The 17,273-nt window shown below is 42.2% G+C and overlaps 1 protein-coding gene and 1 long non-coding RNA gene across 8 annotated transcripts; one reads left to right on the forward strand and one right to left on the reverse strand.

Annotated features, from left to right (window-relative positions):
• Window positions 1-479: 479 nt before the first annotated feature.
• On the reverse strand, window positions 480-16,784 carry LOC102736187 (zinc finger protein 705F). Of its 5 annotated transcripts, XM_031037615.2 has the most exons (7): window positions 16,732-16,763; window positions 13,677-13,762; window positions 6,504-6,586; window positions 4,757-4,883; window positions 3,779-3,874; window positions 3,229-3,311; window positions 480-2,776 (listed from the first exon to the last, which is right to left on the reverse strand). In XM_031037615.2, exons 3-7 carry the CDS (start codon window positions 6,513-6,515, stop codon window positions 1,529-1,531), a joined length of 1,566 nt encoding a protein of 521 aa, XP_030893475.2. In that variant the 5' UTR covers window positions 6,516-6,586; window positions 13,677-13,762; window positions 16,732-16,763; the 3' UTR covers window positions 480-1,528. The 5 variants fall into 5 exon arrangements, with proteins under 5 accessions (XP_030893475.2, XP_030893474.2, XP_081663103.1 ...); XM_031037614.2 differs by lacking the exon at window positions 13,677-13,762 and having other exon boundaries at window positions 16,732-16,784; XM_081806977.1 differs by lacking the exon at window positions 16,732-16,763 and having other exon boundaries at window positions 480-2,773; window positions 13,677-13,761.
• Window positions 3,308-13,683, forward strand: LOC145717603 (uncharacterized). Of its 3 annotated transcripts, XR_014140936.1 has the most exons (5): window positions 3,308-3,515; window positions 3,822-3,990; window positions 8,268-8,411; window positions 9,746-9,820; window positions 13,555-13,683. It is a non-coding gene; the product is annotated as an uncharacterized LOC145717603 (long non-coding RNA). The 3 variants fall into 3 exon arrangements; XR_014140935.1 differs by lacking the exons at window positions 9,746-9,820; window positions 13,555-13,683 and having other exon boundaries at window positions 8,268-9,171; XR_014140938.1 differs by lacking the exons at window positions 8,268-8,411; window positions 9,746-9,820; window positions 13,555-13,683 and having other exon boundaries at window positions 3,822-4,669.
• Window positions 16,785-17,273: the final 489 nt, after the last annotated feature.

The following is a 17,273-nucleotide window of genomic DNA, read 5'->3' on the forward strand; positions in this document are numbered from 1 at the left end:
TTGCTTAGTATAGACACTGAAAATCATGGGCAAAAAAATCACTATGAGGAAATAACAAGTAGATGGATATATAAACATGTGGACTGACATAGGCTGATTGAAATATAGAGAATCTCCAATGTTGGGATCCTTTTCCCCATAGGTTTTTAGGTGGGGATGAAGAAAAGAAAGTGTTTTGTCTTCTCAGTTTATACTACTTTGGAAGGTGTTTTCAGTAAATCTAGAGGAATGACCTGAAAGACATGAATGTCTGAATGAAATCAAAGCTGCCACCTAGCCTGAGTCTATTTCAATTCCTGGATGGAAGAAGTGATGTTTCCTCACTCTAAGAGAATAATAAACTTGTCTGGGTAAAACCACATCAACTTCAGTCTCCTTTTTTTGAAGACAATGTGTGAAATTAAAAAAATACAAAAACATCTTTGTAAAGCAGCAGGAAAGGTGATGGGAAAAAAAGACAATGAACAAATCCACATCTGTCTTTAGATTGGAGTTAGGAGGAAAATTTATAATATTACTACACAAAATAGAAGTTATAAGAAACATGAGAAGATGGAGAAATTCAATAGTTCTAGGTTTGGGAAGCTATGTCCTGTTGGTGACATTAATGGGTGAGTTTAAGACTTTACACATAGAAAACAAATTAGTGTGAGGACACATCAATAATATCTTCAAACCAAAGGGCAGAGATAAAGTGAGGATTGACAAGGCATTGCATACTCACTCATAACGTTATAAGTTAATCATAAGCATCTGCATTCTCTTTCTTGCCACATGTGAACAAGGATGACTAATCATACTCAAGCGAGTGAAGACCAATGACTCGGCCTGTCCTCTGGCCTCCCGGCTTTCTGCATTTGCCTGTGGGGGGAACCGGGATGCACAGGTCTCCTCAGTTGGGTGATGTGTGCGTCCGTGGCTGTTGTGTCAGGGATATGGGCAAGGCTGGGTTGCCTCTGCTTCAGCCCTCGGCTGTGCCAGACTGTGGTTTTTGCCACTAGCAGACGTTAGCGTGAGTGTGCTAGGCATTCTGGAAATAGGATACTCCAAATATCCTCAGTCTCTTTCATGTCCTAGTTCTCACCGAACACAACCCTTTGGCAACAAAATTCTCTTGTCTTCCTAGGAATGATTTTTTCTCCAGTCACTTCTTGTTTTAGCAGATTTCTTCTGCATGCCAAATGAGTTGCTAAATTGAATGAGTGCATAGTGATTACAGATCTAGACTTTCCTGCACAACTGGCTTGTTTAAAGGATAAATGAAAGTATTTCTGCATTGATTACAGGCATATTTTCTCTGACGTAACTTCTCCATTTTGTTTGACGGAACTGTGGATGAAAATTCTTCCACACTCACCTCATTTACATCCTTCCGTGTCAGTCCATTATCTAAAGGTTTTGTCATATAGATGACCCACATATGGATTCTCTCCACTTTGGACTACCTTCAGTTGAGTGAAGTAATAAGGATGAATAAATGCTCTCCCACACTGATTATAAATATGGTGTTTCTTGAGTATTTGAGCCCTCAAGAGTGTTTGTAGTTTGAAGCTATAGGTGGTGAATCTTCCACATTTATTACCTTTACATGTATTTTCTCGTGTTGTCTAAGGTTAAAATATTTACTGAAGGCTTTCCCGCATACAAAACATTTATATGGTTTCTCTCCAGTGTGGATTCTCTTATGCAATCTAAAGTTATAGCTTCTATTGAAGGCTTTGCCACATACATTGCATTCATATGGTTTCTCACCGGTATGAGTTCTCTCATGTCGTCTAAGGACAGAAGAGTGATTGAAAGCTTTCCCACACAGGTGACATTCATACGGTTTCTCTCCAGTGTGAGTTCTCTCATGTCGTTTAAGGACAGAAGAATCAGTAAAGGCTTTCCAACACAGATGACATTCATACGGTTTCTCTCCAGTGTGGGTTCTCTCGTGTCGTCTAAGGACAGAAGATTCAGTGAAAGCTTTCCCACAAAGATGACATTCGTATGGTTTCTCTCCAGTGTGAGTTCTCTCATGTTTTCTGAGGTGAGAACAGTGGGTGAACGCCTTCCCACACAGATGACACTCATATGGTTTCTCTCCATTATGAGTTCGCTCATGTTGTCTAAGGTAAGAAGTTTTACTGAATGTCTTCCCGCATAGACGGCACCCATATGGCTTCTCTCCAAAGTGAGTTCTTTCATGTTTGTTAAGGTCAGAACAGTGGGTGAAGGCTTTCCCACACAGATGGCATCCATGGGGCTTTTTCCTGGTGTGAATCATCTCGTGTCGCCTAAGGTTATAACTCTTACTGAAGGCTTTCCCACATAGATGGCATCCGTATGATTTCTCTCCCGTGTGCGTCCTCTCGTGCTTCCTAAGGTCAGAGCAATGAGTGAAGGCTTTCCCACACAGATGGCATCCATGTGGTTTCACTCCAGTGTGAATCATCTCGTGTCGCCTAAGGTTGGAGCTTTTTCCAAAGGCCTTCCCACATTCATGACATTCAAATGTTTTCTCTCCATTTTGAGTATTATTGGTTTGTCTATGGGCAGAGCTTTGAATAAAGGCATTCCCACGTTGATGACACTTGTATGATTTACTTGTAGTGTGACTCTGCTTATGTGTATTAAAAGATGTCAAATAACTGCTGTCTTTTCCACATTCTTTGCTGATATAGGGATTCTTTCCCATTTTAGGTACCACATATTGAGTCCATGTTAGTATTTCAGTAAAATTGTCTCCGAAATCACTGCATTCAAAAGGATCCTCTGGAGTGTGAGATCTCTGCTTTTTGAAAGGAAATGAGAGACTGTTAAAAATTCCCTCACATTTATTCCTTCCCTCCTTCATCTACACATAAATTCTACAGTCATCATTCAGTGATAGAGTCCGACAACATTGTCTCAAGATTAGTTACATAAACGGGGTATTCCTCTCCAGCAAGCATAGAGATTTTCTTTTTTGTAGCATCCCAAATGCAGAGATATCTGATTAAAGATATTATTATGTGTCAAATGTTAGGTATGTAAGTCATGATCACGCAGCTGTCTGTTTACAAGACCTCAGGTTATGGTTTTGACTTCAGATTAATTTCTTCCCTAAAATCAAACTAACCAAAACGTCCTGCTGTGAAAACCCTTGATTCCAACTTAAATTATGGTTGGGTAATTGTGCCCAATTCCTTACTTATTCAATACCCACATCATTTGGAAACACAGGTTCATTCCCTTAAAGCTTACCATTTCACTGATTAATGTTGTGTCCTTCTTGCAGATATGTTGCATGAATATCATTTCTTGTTTTTTAAGATCATCTTCCCTATCTGAAATGATTGGGGAAAAAATTGCCATAGTGACTGACGGAATTAAAATGTTGAAGACACTAAATGCTCGTTGAGTATGTTTCAAATACTGACAGAGATGGGAAAGAATGTCAAATTAAGGAATACCATAAGGAGAAGAAACACAAAGGACATCAACAGTTGACCTTTTCAGGACTGAAATATGAGAAAAATAAGATGGAGATGGTAAGTTGGGGAGGAAAAGAGAGGGAAAATCTTCATAGAAGAGAATCATGGAAAGGGACATTTTGTGTATTTTAACTCCAATAGGTACATAACTATTACCTTCCCACAGACAGAATAGAAATTGACACCTGTTAAGTAGAATGACAATATCTGAAAAAATTTTCCCCTATCATACTGTTTTATTTTTTTAAAAAGCCACTAAATTTCATTTGATGATTCTTAGGGCCTACTCACTCACTGACTAGGCTCTTACTGTAGCTCACCTGGACTCTGGCATTGCAGCAAACCTCTCTCTTCTTTTGAAAGGTGCTCTCCTGGTTCCAAGTGGGAAATCGTATCTGATTTGTAGAGTTGTCTGCCTGTTCATAGAAAAAAGATAATTGAATTTTGACTTCTGTGCTCATAAGACTGAATGATCATCAATATAGGACCAACTAATGAGAAAGAATAAGGTAACCTCTGAAAGTCATCCCAGGTAAGAGTATGTTGAAAACAACATGGACAGTCCTTCACCAACAGAAGTTTAACTCTTGACTTTTCCCAAAGACATTAAGGACCTATCATTGTTGATGCCTAACTAAGTTCAGAGATAAACTGTGTAATCTTCAATATTTTAACACAGCGAGAAGATACAAGTTCTCACAGTGTTTGAACAGTATATCCTAAATGAATCCAATAATACAACTCCACCAGAAAAATCTTGGTTCTACATGGAAAACCATTTGTCCGTTGTTTTTTTTTTTAAGATTTATTTATTTTAGAGAGACTGGGGGCGGGGGAGGGGGAGAGGGAGAGAGAAACTTAAGCAGATTCTGCACTGAGCATGGAGCCCGATTCGGGCTCAATCCCACGACCCTGAGATCATGACCTGAGATGAAACAAAGAGTCGGATACTCAACCGACTGAGCCACCCAGGTGCCCCTGTTTTTTTTTTTTTTAAATACTGTGGTCTGATCAGTCCCCATAGGAAAAAAAAAAGTCAGTATATTTACTTACCAATTAAAAAATAATGAGTTCCCACCACTGTTTGGTTGTTGTGGAGATTGAGTAGTTAGAAAGACATGAAATTCTAGTGGGATGACAAATAAAAGTAAAATGTGAAGAAGATTGCTGTGAGGTAGTTGTGGGTAAGAAAGAAGACAGTCTTCAGAAATCACAGAAATGAGCAATCTTTTCCACACAGCTGTTGAATGAATGAGTGAACGGACATATACATACATCATAAACACTAAGAGACTCACCAATTGAGACCAGGTGACTGATGTTCTCCAGCATCACATCTCTGAAGAGTTTTCTCTGGGACCTGTCCAGCAGGGTCCACTCTTCCTGAGTGAAGTCTACAGCTACATCCTCAAAGGTCACCGATTCCTAGAAGATGATGGACGTTTTCAGACAGGGCCATCTCTGCCAATACTCAGGGGAGGTTGGTACAGGGGATGGCACTAAGGAAGTGGGGGCTGCATGTACAGAGAGCTCACACAGGATGTTGGCCTCAGTCCGTTTTCAGTGCACACCTTGGACACTGGACTTTCAGATATACCCAGACACACACTCAAAGTACATATATTTCATTATAGAGATACCAAATGAGATGTGGATATAACCTGTGGATTTCCCAATAAACTTGTAATTAAGACTTCCAGATCATGAGTATAAAAGTCTCTCTGGAAAACTTAAAACTAAAACACTAGTCTCCACCAATTTCAAATAAATCTATGGACTCATTACACAACCTGCCACTTTTTAAGAACTTTGATTAGATTACTCCCTTATATGACCTCAGTTTCACCATCCATGAAATGGTGTAATGACCTTTTATGAGTTCTTAAAGATCCAGTGACATAGTAAATGTCAATAGCAAACATTTCTTAAACACAACTTCTAGTTTTATTATCCAATAACTGTCAGAGTATTGAAGCAATCTCCATAGTTCTGCAAAACTGAACAGAATTCACACAGGATATGAGATCAGCAGCACATACTTTTATCTTCACATTACAGGTGTTCATTATAAAGTATAAGCCTAAGTGGTTCATGAGCATAAGCCAGAGGCTCTGAGACTTCCGTAATGAAGGATATTATTATCCCCAACCCTTCTATTGCATGAGGCCCTTCACATATCAGTTATCATTGTGCTTTTCTTTATCTTGTCTCTCTGTTCAAGTATGCTTAAAGCCATTTTATTGTTCTTATCTCTTCAGCTCATCAAAAATTTCCAGAGGTCCTTAGGTTTTATTTTACCTCCTATACTCCTTTTCCTGAATTACACTCAAAGTTAAGAAAACAATACTCCCTATACATTGTTTCCAGTTACCAAACTTGAACTAAGGGAAATTACAAAGAGGGGAAAAAAGAATCCCCTCATTTGGGACAAGGGAAGTAATGAATTTTAGTTTTATAAGTTTCAAAAAGTACAAATACATTCTATCAAAACTTTTAAGAAGTTTACATTTGAAAAAAAAAAAAAAGAATGACTCCACATTGGCTTCTCTGGCATGACCATCATTTATTTTCCCTCAATAGTAATTAGCACCCCCCACCCGCACCGCCCCAGCACATATAATACTGGATTGACCGAGCTCATGTGTGGGAACATCTGCCTTCCTATTGGGTTGTAAAGTTTTACTCCTTATTCATCTCTATCACCTGCATTGACCTGAATCCTAAGCCCATTACAGTCAATAAAATGGTTAATGAATGAATTTTTGGTGCTGACTAGGGCATGGGATGGATATGAAAAAAAACTCTCATCTCTCCTGAAAATACAGGGCATTAACCGAGGCTGAGATATCTTAGCATAACATTGGGAAAGAGATTACCACGTGATGAGTCCTTGACCAAACAGGACCATTCCACAGTTCATGGAAAGCTTAAAGTTCAGATCCTTGAAACACTTAAGTGTACTTAGAACACGAATGCTTGTAGATTTATGTCCACATGATGGCAACAGACATGCTATTTCAGTAGAAAGAATAACTCCCTACTCACTTGTGAGTCCATTCTTAGTAGCTCGGTTGTCAAGTGTCTTCTGGATTTTCACTCATACACAGTCTCACCAATAGGAGGCAAAGCTGAGGAAGGAGAAAGGAACCATGACAATCCAGCTGCCCACAATTTCCATACCCACTCGTTACGAAGCTCCACTCCTTCACCTGGAAGTAATCCCCAGCAGAACCGACAGAAACATGCAGTGTGCTCCAAAGGAAATGGGGAGGGGAGGACAGCTCTCCAAAGTTAAGGCTCTCTTGTTGCTTGGAGAGAAGATAGAAGTACCCTCAATTTAGGAAGAATGTGAAAAGCCAATTCCCTCCTGATTCCAAAACAGGATTTCTGGCATCTGCCAAACGTGTAAGCATTGTGAAATTTCTCAGACTAAGTATTAGTTTATTAGCAGTTTCTCTAACTCCTCCTCAGCCCTCTGGTGTCTCACTCTATCCCTAATTCTTCCCTGTCCCAGCCCTCTCTCTGGATACACATATCATCCATCATTGTCTCCTCCAAGGAAGGTCTCCAGCAGTACCACTCCAACACTGACCTTTAGATTTGTTCTGAATGGGTTTGGTTATGAAACAAGATTATTAAGAATGCATTTTATGGGGATGCCTGGGTGGCTCAGTCGGTTGAGCATCTGACTTCAGCTCAGGTCATGATTCCGGGGTCCTGGGATGGAACCCCGCATCATCAGGCTCCCTGCTCAGGGGGGAGTCTGCCCCTCCCTCTCCCTCTGCCCCTCCCTCTGCTCGTGCTCTAATGAATAAATAAAAAATCTTTAAAAAAATGTATTTTATGGTAGGATTAGTTAATTTAGTGACTTACTTCATTTTGAGTGATCAAAGACACCCATCTTACAAATTTACCCTTTAAAATCCCCTGCATCAGAAAATTACAGGAATATGTGGGTTACAGCACAACGTCAAGTCCAACAATCTTTACAGGGTAGTACTTCCAAAAATTATAGAATGAAAGGATTTTAGGAGGACGTTTATTTACTCTAGCTAAAGTTTTAGAAAATTTCACTGAAATCTGCATTAGCTGCAACTTCCCTGAATTTCGTTGTTTGATTTTGTGTATCTGTGTATCTGTGAAAGCATTTATAAATTGTAAATCCTCCCCTAAAATATCCATAGTAAGTAAATGTATTTCATGGACAAGTGATAATAATGAGTCATAAACAGAAGTAGGTTTAACTTACCCATTTGTATCTCACGTCAAGAAAAGATAAAGTTTTATTTTATGTGATTCTGTGCTTGTGAGATATACATAATTTGTTCATTTCTTCCTCAAAAGAATTCTGCTAATTATGATTTCATTATTAATTTAATAAATGCCATCATCAGAGTTTCAGGAAGCTTTAGTAGTATGACAAAACTCCATGCATGCCAGCATATACATGCACAGAAGCACATTAGAAAAGTGTTACGGGCAGAACTTGAATCTTCCTTTGCCTTTCTCCTACTCTCAAATTTTAAGCGTTACACATCACACCTAGATTTTACCTGGAATAGTACCCCTAACATTAACAATCAGAGGCCCCACCCTGTTTTTACAACCCACCTGTCCTTGCTTTTTCACAGAATTAGATCCTGTGTCCAAGTTCTCTACTGCATGAGAACCACAGCATTCCCCAATTTCCAAACGTTAGCCTCCAGCCCTCCTCATTTTTACTGCCCAGTTTAATTCAGTTACTCACTTCCATAGATATTTACCCAGACTAATGTTATTTATGTCTTTTTACTATGTCTGCTGATCAAGGCCCCAACAGAAGGTGACTCCACATACCTGCCTATTCCATGACTGTACGTGGTGACACAGGACCGAGACGCCGACCCTCCTGTCTACGTCAAGTCACAACTCGTAGTAGCTTCCAAATGTATCTGGCAACACCATTCTTGTTTGGTAACTAATAAGTCTTTGATGCTCCTTAAATATTTCAAACCTCCATGCTTTTGAACTCACACATTCTGATTTCTCCCCTCACTTTCCAAAAAATGAGATTTTTTCCTAAGTAAATGAATAACTTGACAGATTCTTATTTTTCTTTTTGACAGATGATTTCCAGAGTGAAGGATCACTGTAAGCATTGATTTTACTATAAATAGGATATTTTTTCATTTTATTGTGGCAAAATACACACAATATAACATTTACCATCCTAATCTTTTTTTTTTAATTGTATTTTTTAAGTAATTTCTACACCCAACGTGGGGCTTGAACTTACAACCCTGAGATCAAGACTCACACGCTCCACTGACTGAGCCAGCAGGCGCCCCCCACCCTAATCATTTTTAAGTGTATAGTCCAATGATGTTAATACATTCATAATGTTGTGCAATTATCACCACCATCTATTTCCAGAACTTTTTCCATCTTCTAAACCATTAAACAACTCCCATTCCTCTTCCCACCCTCACCTTCTGACAACCATGGAATTTCTACTTTTATCTCTAAATAGTGTATGTTTTAAACTGATGGTAAAAGAATAAAAATTCTAAAATCTTAAGACATTTCTTTATAGAAGAATACACTGTTTCTGAGGAAAAATCATGTAATATATATTGCTTTTAGGTAGGATGCCATAAGGAATGCTTTGTCATTTTCGTTAACATTTTAATATTCTGACAGTAAAAGATCTTTAGTATGTATTATTTTAGTAGTAAAACGTTAGTTGATGAACTTTTCATTTTCTTTTTTTTTTTTACTTTTTTTTAAGATTTTATTTATTTGCGAGAGAGAGAATGAGAGACAGAGAGCATGAGAGGAAGGAGGGTCAGAGGGAGAAGCAGACTCCCTGCCGAGCAGGGAGCCCGATGCGGGACTCGATCCAGGGACTCCAGGATCATGACCCGAGCCGAAGGCAGTCGCTCAACCAACTGAGCCACCCAGGCACCCGAACTTTTCATTTTCATGTATCTTTGATGTGTTCTTTCTTTTTAAGATTTTATTTATTTGAGAGAGAGAGAGCACAAGCAGGGGAAGGGGCAGAGGGGGAGGGAGAAGCAGGCTCCCCACTGAGCAGGGAGCGGGATGTGGGGCTCGATCCCACGACCCTGGGATCATGACCTGAGCTGAAGGCAGACGCTTAACCCACTGAGCCACACAGACACCCCCTTTGATGTGTTCTATGTCTTTTGTTGTTGTTGTTGTTCTATGTCTTTTTAACCTATTTAACTGCAACATTTGTACTTGAGAATAAGTGATGATCTCCTTTTGTCATTAATAAATGTTCCAAGTCAACTAAGAACAAAGACTGTACCAGACAGTGAAATTACATGGATGAATAAAGCAGAAAGATCATCCTTGTGGAGGTAAGTCTAGTTTAGAAGAGATTAAAGGAATAATGACAAGAATATTCTCTGTACAAATACTAAAGCATTTCATTTGTGGAGGTGGGGAAACGCTATTAAAATGCACAAGTAATTTATCTGACACCTTAAAATTTAGTTGGGAAAGCATTAGAAAGTTTAGCAAAGATAGAAATAGGTTCAGCCCCCGCCCCCCCCATGAGGGAGCAAGTGTAACACTGTAGACACACTGCAGAGCCTGCTGTGCCCCAGGAGGCCAGGACACACTGCAGGCAGAGTTATGGGATGCACCTGAGATGGAGGCAAGCAAGCAAATTTCAGGGATCAACGGCATTGTAACTGGACTGGTCTTTTAATAAAAAAGATTTTATTTATTTATTTGAGACACAGAGAGAGTGTGCATGAGAGAGAATGAATATGCGGAGGGGCAGAGGGAGAAGTGGACTCCCTGCTGAGCAGGGAGCCCGATGCGGGACTCGAACCCAGGACCCTGAGATCATGACCTGAGCCAAAGGCAAACACTTAACCGACTGAACCACCCAGGCACCCCTTTAATTTTTAAAGCTAATAGGAATCCACTGGAGAACTGAAAGCAAGAAACAAATAGATTTGTGTCTGTAAATGAGTCTTGCTGCAGAATGGAGTAAAACAAAGGTTTGATTAATTTTAAGAATAATACATTTGTCTGGCATAGGGTATTGATAGTGAAACTGGTGGGGCAGGTGGAAGCATATGAGAGCAAAAGAAAAGGAAGTAGCAACAAAATAATGAATTTTAAAATTTATCAGTTACTGAACCCTATGAATCACACTTTGTGCTAATTATGTCAGGCTGTGCATGCACTTAAAAAAATATTTTTGGGTCACCTGGGTGGCTCAGTCGGTTAAGCCTTTGGCTCAGGCCATGATCTCAGGGTCCTGGGATCGAGTCCTGCATCAGGCTCCCTGCTCAGCGGGGAGTCTGCTTCTCCCTCTGCCCCCTCACAGCCCCGCTCGTGCTCTCTCTCAAATAAAATCTTAAAAAAAAATATTTTCCTCTCTCAATGCATTTAAAATACAATAAAGACATAAATATTAATTTGCAATACTATGTTACTGTATAACCTAAAGATATTTTATTAGAGAAGTAAACTTTGTACTTGGCTTGGGCACAGTGTAGTCTGTACCAAGAACTGCTCCAAGTTTTAAGTCTCTGGATAAGAGTTAAGGCCAAAACTTTCAGTGAGCTTAAAAACATTTATAAACCAAGAAAAGGAAAAAGGAAACAAGACTTTTGAGTTTTCAAATGTTTACAAATAAAGCATATATTTATAAAAGTTATAAGAATAAAAGAAGTAAATAAATTTTAAAGAATGAAATGAAAAAACAGATTTGACAGAAATGAATAGAAGTTTGCACAGTGAAATCAAGCAATTACCAAGGACTTATGAAAAAAATAACACTGGCAAATAAAGCAGACCATATATTCGTTTAAAAGCAGTAATTTGAGAGGTAAGAGGGGTGCCTGGGTGGCTCAGCCTGTTAAGCGTCTGCCTTCGGCTCAGGTCACGATCCCAGCATCCTGGGATCAAGTCCCGCATCGGGCTCCATGCTCAGTGGGGAGCCTGCTTCTCCCTCTCCCTCTGCCTGCCTGTCTGCCTACTTGTGATCTCTCTCTCTGTCAAATAAATAAATAAAATCTTTAAAAAAAAGTAAGAAAAACAGGAATGCTATTCTTACGGTGTATGTAGGATAAATGGATTAATTTCCAAGAAAATGTTGTGAATATTCATTCACAAAGAACAATGTGATTAGCCAATTTCAATATATAATTTATGTATATCACATTCCATCTATAAAATGGATTTGTGATTTCTCTCAATATGTTAAAGTACTTACACAACTTGTCAAGTTAGTTTAGTGCAATAATGAGAGATTCAATCGTAGAAAACAATCTTCATTAAATTATTTTATTTTATTATTTTAAAGATTTTATTTATTTATTTGAGAGGAGAGAGATCACAGAGGGAGAGGGAGAAGCAGACTCCCGGCTGAGCAGGGAGCCCGATGTGGGACTTGGTCCCAGGACGCTGGAATCATGACCTGAGCCGAAGGCAGTCGCTTAACCGACTGAGCCACCCAGGCGTCCCTTAAATAATTTTAAATATCGCAATAATTAGATCACATCAACAGATCCTTATAAAAACACTTGACCTTTCAAAATAACTGAGAATCTTTAAAATTCATGTCAACTAGTGGGGAACGCTTCTTGTTTATCAAGGAAACCTCAGCAAACATATTCAGCAGCAAAGCAGCAGTCCCACTCAAGTTAAGGCTGAGAAGAGGGGGCTGGCCAGGGTTGCTGCCACTCACCACTGCCCAGGATGCTTGAGTCAGGACAAAGAGAAACAGACAGGAAACACACAGAGTCAAGGAACTGGAGCCCAGCTACTCTCAGAAGAGATGACTTCAAATTCCAAAGAACAGAAGAATCCTTAATGATCATACCTAATACAAATATTTTCAGAAGTGGACAGATCTATGCTCAATATACTGAAATCAGTACTTTCTGTTCAGTTACAGTAATTTAAAAACTAAGCAAACACATTAAAAAAAAGTCTACTTACAACAGCAAAATATTATGGCTCCCATTTGAAATCATTTTGTATACCCATGTAAAAATGTTTTAAGAACTTTTTGAGGACACAAAATGACAGGAGTAAAGCCTATCAAATCAATTCTTAAACTAAAGGACACTGTGACATAAAAACCTCAGTGACTATAGAAATTTGGTGCAATCCAAATTTAAAAGTAACACGTGGTGGAACACCTGGGTGGCTCAGCTGGTTAAATGTCTGCCTTCACTGAGGTCATGATCCGGGGTCCTGGGATCGAGTCCCACATCGGGCTCCTTGCTCAGTGGGGAGCCTGCTTCTCCCTCTGCCTCTGCCCCTCCCTCCTGCTTGTGCTCTCTCTCTCTGTCTCTCTGACAAGTAAATACATAAAATATTAAAAAAAAAAGTAACATGGTATTGCACATAAAAACTGAGAATTACCTTAAAAGTCAATTTTGTGTCGATTTTGATTTTGGGTGACAATATAGCCAAAACAATTTGGAACAGAAAAAAAATGAAGGTAGGTCAAATTACCTCTGACGATACATTATCTGAAGCTTTAACACAATTCAAGTTAATTAAAATAAACAATAATCAATGATACAATATTAGAAATAAGTGGAATAAAGTATTTTTTAATGTGAAATAGGTGATGCCTTCCACAGGAAAAATGAAAAGCAAAGGGCATGAAGAAAGGATTGTGGTTTCATTATAAGAACAAAGTATGTGTCTGTGTATATATGATTTTTTTTTTACGATTTTATATTTATTTGACAGTGAGAGAGACAGTGAGAGAGGGAACACAAGCAAGGGGAGTGGGAGAGGGAGAAGCAGGCTTCCCGCAGAGCAGGGAGCCCAATGTGGGGCTCGATCCCAGGACCCTGGGATCATGACCCGAGCCGAAGGCAGACGCTTAACGACTGAGCAACCCAGGCGCCCCTATATATGATTAAACTAACTACAAAATAAAAAATAGTGTGTAAATGCACATGAGAAATGAATTACAAAAACATTTAATATTGTATCTCTATAAAAATAAAATACATTCAGTCTCTTACGTAATTAGTAAAATGGAAATAAAGAGTTGTCATTTCATCCAAATCTACACGTATGTATGTACATAATGAATTCCTGGCTTTTGCAGAGGGGGAACCTCGTGAGTTGGTCATGGATAAAGATTTTTTTGCAATTCTGGGGGGCCATCAGGCCAGAATCTATCACAACATGAAAGGTGCCATCTCTTGGCCCAGCAAATTCCCAACTTACCCAGACTGTAGGAACCTTCAGAAACCTGCAGAGGAATCGACTTTTTGCTGATCCATTAAGAGTAATGGCGTGTTGGGATCGATGTGCTGTGAACAATTTTAAAGTCCTTTTTATGTTATATATTTAGGTTGATTTTAAATAGCAATTAGTGAATAAAACACTCATCATGTGTTGAAGTGCCATCTCAATTTGTCACAGCTATCAGTTTGTAATCTCTCCCTTCTATTGCAAATTACTAATATTTCTAGCTCAAATGCACACATTCACTTTGTTAAGCTTCAAATACATTATACAATCAGGTACAAGTTTCCCCTTATTGGTATTCTTTTCCAGGATTTTTCTGGTATTCTTGAGATTAATTCACTTTGATCCTGGTGTGAAAAGAGCTAACGGTACATCCTACTGGCAAACCTCACTGATACCGTGGTGCCCGGTCCTTGTCTCTAACCAGTGTCTGGGCATGAAGCACTTCTCATGAAGATCCCCTAAATGGAGCCACCTCACAAGTTCCACGTCGATTAGTCACAGAGAGATAGAATTGGTCTGGAGTCGGGAGAGTACGGAGGGAAAGTCATGAGTGGGTGAGGAAATGTGTCAGGCAGGATACCTGGCAGTCAGAGATTAGTATGTCCTAAAAACAGCAATTTAGGAAGAAGAGAGAATAATCAACAGATAAGTGAACTCTTTCCAGAGGAAGAGTCATCATCATCTTTCTCCTACTCTGAGCCTCTCTCAGGCAAGATCAGTCTTGAGATGTTACTCCTCAATTTGGAAAATGTGCCATTCAGGTCTTTGTATAACTTGTCCCACTCCTGGGCTCGAACACTCACGTGGGGAGGAAATCAGCATGTGGAATAGGTGGTCCTCTGCGGTCTACTAAAGCACCAGGGAACAGGGATGATACACTTGCAGATGGAGAGGAACAAGTGTCTGCCCTGTGCTTCTTAATACCCCTGAACCCTGGTGAAGCCCACCGGTCACCTGGCATTCAGAGGAACAGGAGTCTGTGTGACCCTCCCTTTCAAGTCACAATCCTTGCAGTCTCTTGCAGTATAGGCTGAACACAGGATCACCAAGGGAGGATGTGGAGCTCTCCTCTTCTCCTGTCTCTGAGCTCCCAGGCTCTCTCCCACCCATTAACACCCATCGCACTTTGCCCTCCCATCCCAGAACCAAGGTTTACCAAGAGATGTATCTGTTCTGTGCTTGTTTTAAAATTCTTGGTTTTTCCCTTCCCAACTGCCTTGTGCTCTGTGTGTGTTTTGGGTCAAGTAGAGATGAGAGAAGGAGAGGCTAGTGGAGAGTAAACCATCACTGGCCTTATGCATGCGCTGGCTTGCATTCAGTGTTGGCAAGGCTTGCCCTTCTCATCCCTGCCCCTGAGGATTCCAGCCGGTATTCCATCCTCCTGAGCAAGAGCAACTTCTCTATTTCATGGTTTTACTCACACTGATTAAAAGCTTTTAATTTCTTTTTTTCCAGAATATCACATCAATACATCAGAAAATGTATTGTTAAGAAGACCTAATTATTGGCATGGGAAAACATACAAAGTCAAGTATGGAAGTACCTTTGAGCAATGTATTTATTATGATCAAATGAGACATGTTAGAACAAAGTTCCCGAATGATGCAGCCCATCCTACAATTTTTGTTTTTTGTTTTGGAAATCTGAAGAAATCATATACTTAGTTGGAAACTTTAGCTCTCAGATCATATAATTAAAAGATCACGGGGCGTCTGGGGGGCTCAGTCCTTAAGCGTCTGCCTTGCTCAGGTCGTGATCCCAGGGTCCTGGGATCGAGCCCCGCATCGGGCTCCCTGCTCTGCGGGAGGCCTGCTTCTCCCTCTCCCACTCCCCGTGCTTGTGTTCCCTCTCTCGCTGTGTCTCGCTGTGTCTCTCTGTGTCAAATAAATACATAAATAAAATCTTAAAAAAAAAAAAGATCACGTAAGTGGGGCGCCTGGGTGGCTCAGCTGGTTAGACGTCTGCCTTCAGCTCAGGTCATGATCCCAGAGTCCTGGGATCGAATCCGGCATCGGGCTCCCTGCTCCGCGGGGAGCCTGCTTCTCCCCCTGCTCATGGGAGCTCTAAATAAATAAAATCTTTTAAAAAACTACATAAAAGAAGAAAAGAAGGTGTTGAATATTAGACTACCCGTGTAAACCTGGTTTTGAATGTGAAGACAAAAATCAATATATCCAACAACTGCACACAGAAACACTGTAACATTATTTACTAATCGACAAAGAACACTTTCAGTATATAAATACAGGAAAAGCACTGTGGACTCATCTCCGAATGTGACTTAATTAATTTAATGGGGAAAGCGATTTAGAACTTTAAAAACGTATCTAACGCGTCTGCAACGTCCCTTCCATCGCCCGCCGCCGCCGCCGGAGGTCAGAGTCTCACTGGATTGTCCCTATTCCCGTGCTGATCTGTCTTCGCAGGCTGTACGGTTTTCCCCAGGCCACTTTCTTCTCACCTTCACTGCTTCTTCAAAGCCCCTGTAACCACCCAGCTCCCATCCTCCGCGTAACTCCGCGTTAAGCCCTTGCCGCCCCTTCTTGGTCCCCTCTCCTCGTCCTTCCTCCTCAAGCTCCCGACACACCGCGACACTCCCCGGGACGGAGGAGCGCCCTTTCCCGCGGGACCGGGCACGAGAACACACCGTCACACACAGCCCGGGGAGCAGGTCTGCGGCGCAAGGACACGGGGTGTCACTGGACGGGCTCACGGGCCTCCCCGAGGCGGTGACGGCGCCCCCGGCCGCGGGAGGGCGACGGCGGCGGCAGAGTTTCAGGAGAGGACTGGGTTCTGCGGGAGGGCTCGGGGCGACTTCGACCGGAAACAGACTCGGACTACGGGACGAGGGAGCGGAGGGACCGGCGCCCCGAGTGTCTCAGGGCAACGCCGAACTCCCCGCGGGTCTCACGGGCGGCTGCGGGGCCTATGACGCCCGCAGGAATCCTCGGACCCCGGGCGTGGAGAACAGAGCCAGCAAGAGGCTGAGGAGCCCGGGTTTAAACCTCCAAGGCCAGAGTTCACTTACCAGAGGAGGACCTTCGCTTCCGGAAATCCTCTTCCGGGTCAGGAGGAAATTACGTGGAGGGCGGGGCCTTTGTCCGGGAGCGGCGAGGCCAACCAGGGGCGGGGCCGTGCGGGAGTGCGATCAACGTGGGGCGGGGCCGGTTCGGGGGGCGCGGCCAGAGTAGGAGGGGGCGGGGCCACGGCCAGCTGGGGGCGGGGCCTGGCGAGGGCAAACTTGGAGCCGGGACGGGGCGTCGGCGGAGGGGCGGGGCTGGGACCGGGGTGCGGCCAGCGTGGGGCGGAGCCGGGACGGAACGACAGCGGAGGGGCGGGGCCTGCGGAGGGCGAGCACGAAGCCGGGACGTCGGCGGCGGGACGGGGCCGCGGCCGGCGTGAGGCGGGGTCCGGGAGGGCGAGCGCGGAGCCGGGACGGGGCGTCGGCGGAGGGGCGGGGCCGCGGCCGGCGTGGGGCGGGGCCCGGAAGGGCGAGCGCGGAGCCGGGACGGGACGTCGGCGGAGGGGCGGGGCCGCGGCCGGCGTGAGGCGGGGTCCGGGAGGGCGAGC

The sequence above is a fragment of the Leptonychotes weddellii genome, chromosome 2 (genome assembly GCF_054177405.1).
Source record: "Leptonychotes weddellii isolate Sample4059 chromosome 2, ASM5417740v2, whole genome shotgun sequence".
Classification (NCBI taxonomy): Eukaryota; Metazoa; Chordata; class Mammalia; order Carnivora; family Phocidae; genus Leptonychotes; species Leptonychotes weddellii.

Coding starts and splice junctions, on each gene's coding strand:
- LOC102736187 (XM_031037614.2), bottom strand. Junction 3,875..4,756: donor CAGTCACCTGGTCTCAATTG/GTGAGTCTCTTA, acceptor TTCTATGAACAG/GCAGACAACTCTACAAATCA. Junction 2,777..3,228: donor CAACATTAATCAGTGAAATG/GTAAGCTTTAAG, acceptor CCTTTCAAAAAG/CAGAGATCTCACACTCCAGA.